We start from the raw sequence: 2,236 nt of genomic DNA, 5'->3' as shown, positions 1-2,236 counted from the left end.
CCTCCCTCCCTCTTCTAGAATAGTGTCTTAGTCTGTTCAACAGGCTTATAACAGAAATGCCATAGACTGGGTAGCTTTAAAACAAATATTTATTTTTTACAGTTCTGGGGGCTGGGAAGTACAGGATCAAGATACTGGCAGAGTGATGAGGGCCTGCTTTGTGGTTCATAGATAGCTGTCTTCTTGCTATGTTTTTACATGGCAGAAGGGGTGAGGAAGCTATCTGGGATCTCTTTTATAATGGCATTAATCCTATTCATGAGAGTTTCACCTTCAAGACCTCCCAAATGCCTCATGTCCAAATACCATTACATTGAGGATTGGGTCTCAACATAAAAGAATTTGGGGGACACAAACATTTAGTCCATAGCAAGTACCTATCAACATTCCAGAGATCATGATTTTATATGCAATTGGTTTGTAGGCTATACTGGTTAAAACCAGTAGAAAATACTACAGTGAAATTTTCTGAAAGCAAGAACTTTTTATTTCCATTTGCACATATTTGTGGAAAAAAAGAACGGTGTTCACATCCAGAAGACTGAAAGCAGACCTACCTCAGCAAACTGTGGGAGAAGTTTCTTGGAGTGTCTTAACGGTGGTCTGAGAGCCTTTATCTTGAAGTTGACCCAGTTCTTATCTTAGAACTTAAGCAAAGAAGATTTGCCTGGCTTAGTACACATTAAAGTAAATAATCAATTCATAATTAAATCAATTTTAGTTTCAGCTTCAGCGTAGAGTTCTGTCTTCTTGTCTAAATTGAGTCCACAAATCTATCAGCTTCCCAGTACTCTGATTTGAATTATGAAGACAGTTCATAGAAAATTAATCCAATTAAAAGGTCTTAGGAAATAATATAAAAGGTTTTGGTGGGCTTTTGGGTTTTTTCTACTTTAGTAATTCAGGGACACTCATGGATAGTATTCTGTTAACATTTAGCACCTATCAGCATTTGAACATCTTAGTTTAATGTCTTTCAATGTCTTTGGGTTCATGATAGTGACTATGAAGCAAAGGATAAGATAAAATAAAAGGAATATTAAAAAGTTCAATTTTATTTTAAACATAGATTGAAAAATACGGATTCCCTTCTGATCTTACTCTTTCACCTCGAGAAAGCATCCAGCTTTATGATACCATGTTTCAAACCTGGGAAAGTTGGCCCCGGGCCCAGGTAAATAATAATCATGGAATTAATGCTATTATATAGGATGGTAACATTGCTGTTCAGAAAGACTCTCAGCCTTTCTAATCACTTGCATGTGATCTTCTAAAATAATTAGTGGACTGTTTCCAAAATAAAACTGCCCTTTCTCATATATTCTTCTTCCTAACATTTTGTGGTTTATTTTAATGGGTTTTAAATTGTGTTTTATTTTAATACCTGAAAATATTTCTTCTTTTGACTTCTGGGATATTATAATATTTTAGTCACCTCTTATGCCTGGATTTATTTTCTTCCATTTTCTTTCATTACACTAGCCTCCTTTCTCTGCGTCCTTCTCTATGTTTCCATCTTGTACTTGACTTTGCTCTGCATCCTTTCCTTGGAAGAGTTCATTTACCCTAATAGTTTTATGTATTAGTTTTATGTATTAAGAAACTCAGCTATTTCTACCCTTCAGAAGCTTATAATGCTATTAATGAGATGTACAGTATAATAGAGAAACATCTTTAGATTTTCTTGAATGATTTTATTTAATTTTGTGATATTTGTTTTCAAGGAACTGTGTCCAGAGAACTTCATTCATTTTAAGAATAAATTAGTAATTAAAAAGATGGATGCCAGAAAATATGAAGAGAGCTTAAAGGAAGAATTAACAAGATGGACTAAAGAAGGCAATGTACAGGAGGTAATTTTTACACATTTTTGGCAAAGCACTCTGTATTTGTTATTATTTTCTTGAATTATATCATGCAGTTAATATCATTTTCTTTTTTAAATCCTCAACGTTCATTTTAGATTGTTAAGTTGAACATGAAGTCTAGTAATTCTGAGATATAATAAAAAGAGAAAAGGAAATTGATCTTTGTCTTATCTTCACTGTCTCCTAAAACATGTGCCAGACGCTGTTTGTTCCTCTGACATGTTATAACAGACAAGAATAGAGGGTTCATGATCTGTAGTGGTGGTGGTGTTGATGCCTTAGCAGTAGAGACTGAACTCACAGTAACAGTAGCTGAGAAGAATATTTTATTCCTCTTTCTTTTGTCATCTTGGAGGTTTTTTTTTTTC

At 33.9% G+C, this 2,236-nt stretch overlaps 1 protein-coding gene across 1 annotated transcript in view; it reads left to right on the top strand.

Annotated features, from left to right (window-relative positions):
- Positions 1-2,236, top strand: part of DDX60 (DEAD (Asp-Glu-Ala-Asp) box polypeptide 60) — a 94,267-nt gene that overhangs the window by 54,532 nt on the left and 37,499 nt on the right. Inside the window, exons 21-22 of the mRNA XM_008586335.1 lie at positions 1,070-1,174; positions 1,725-1,853. Of these exons, the coding sequence (XP_008584557.1) occupies positions 1,070-1,174; positions 1,725-1,853 (234 nt within the window). The remainder of the gene's footprint in view (positions 1-1,069; positions 1,175-1,724; positions 1,854-2,236) is intronic.

Source organism: Galeopterus variegatus, unplaced genomic scaffold (assembly GCF_000696425.1).
Source record: "Galeopterus variegatus unplaced genomic scaffold, G_variegatus-3.0.2 Scaffold3941, whole genome shotgun sequence".
Classification (NCBI taxonomy): domain Eukaryota; kingdom Metazoa; phylum Chordata; class Mammalia; order Dermoptera; family Cynocephalidae; genus Galeopterus; species Galeopterus variegatus.
Note: the sequence above shows the minus strand (reverse complement) of the source record. Positions and strands in the feature narration are given on the sequence as shown.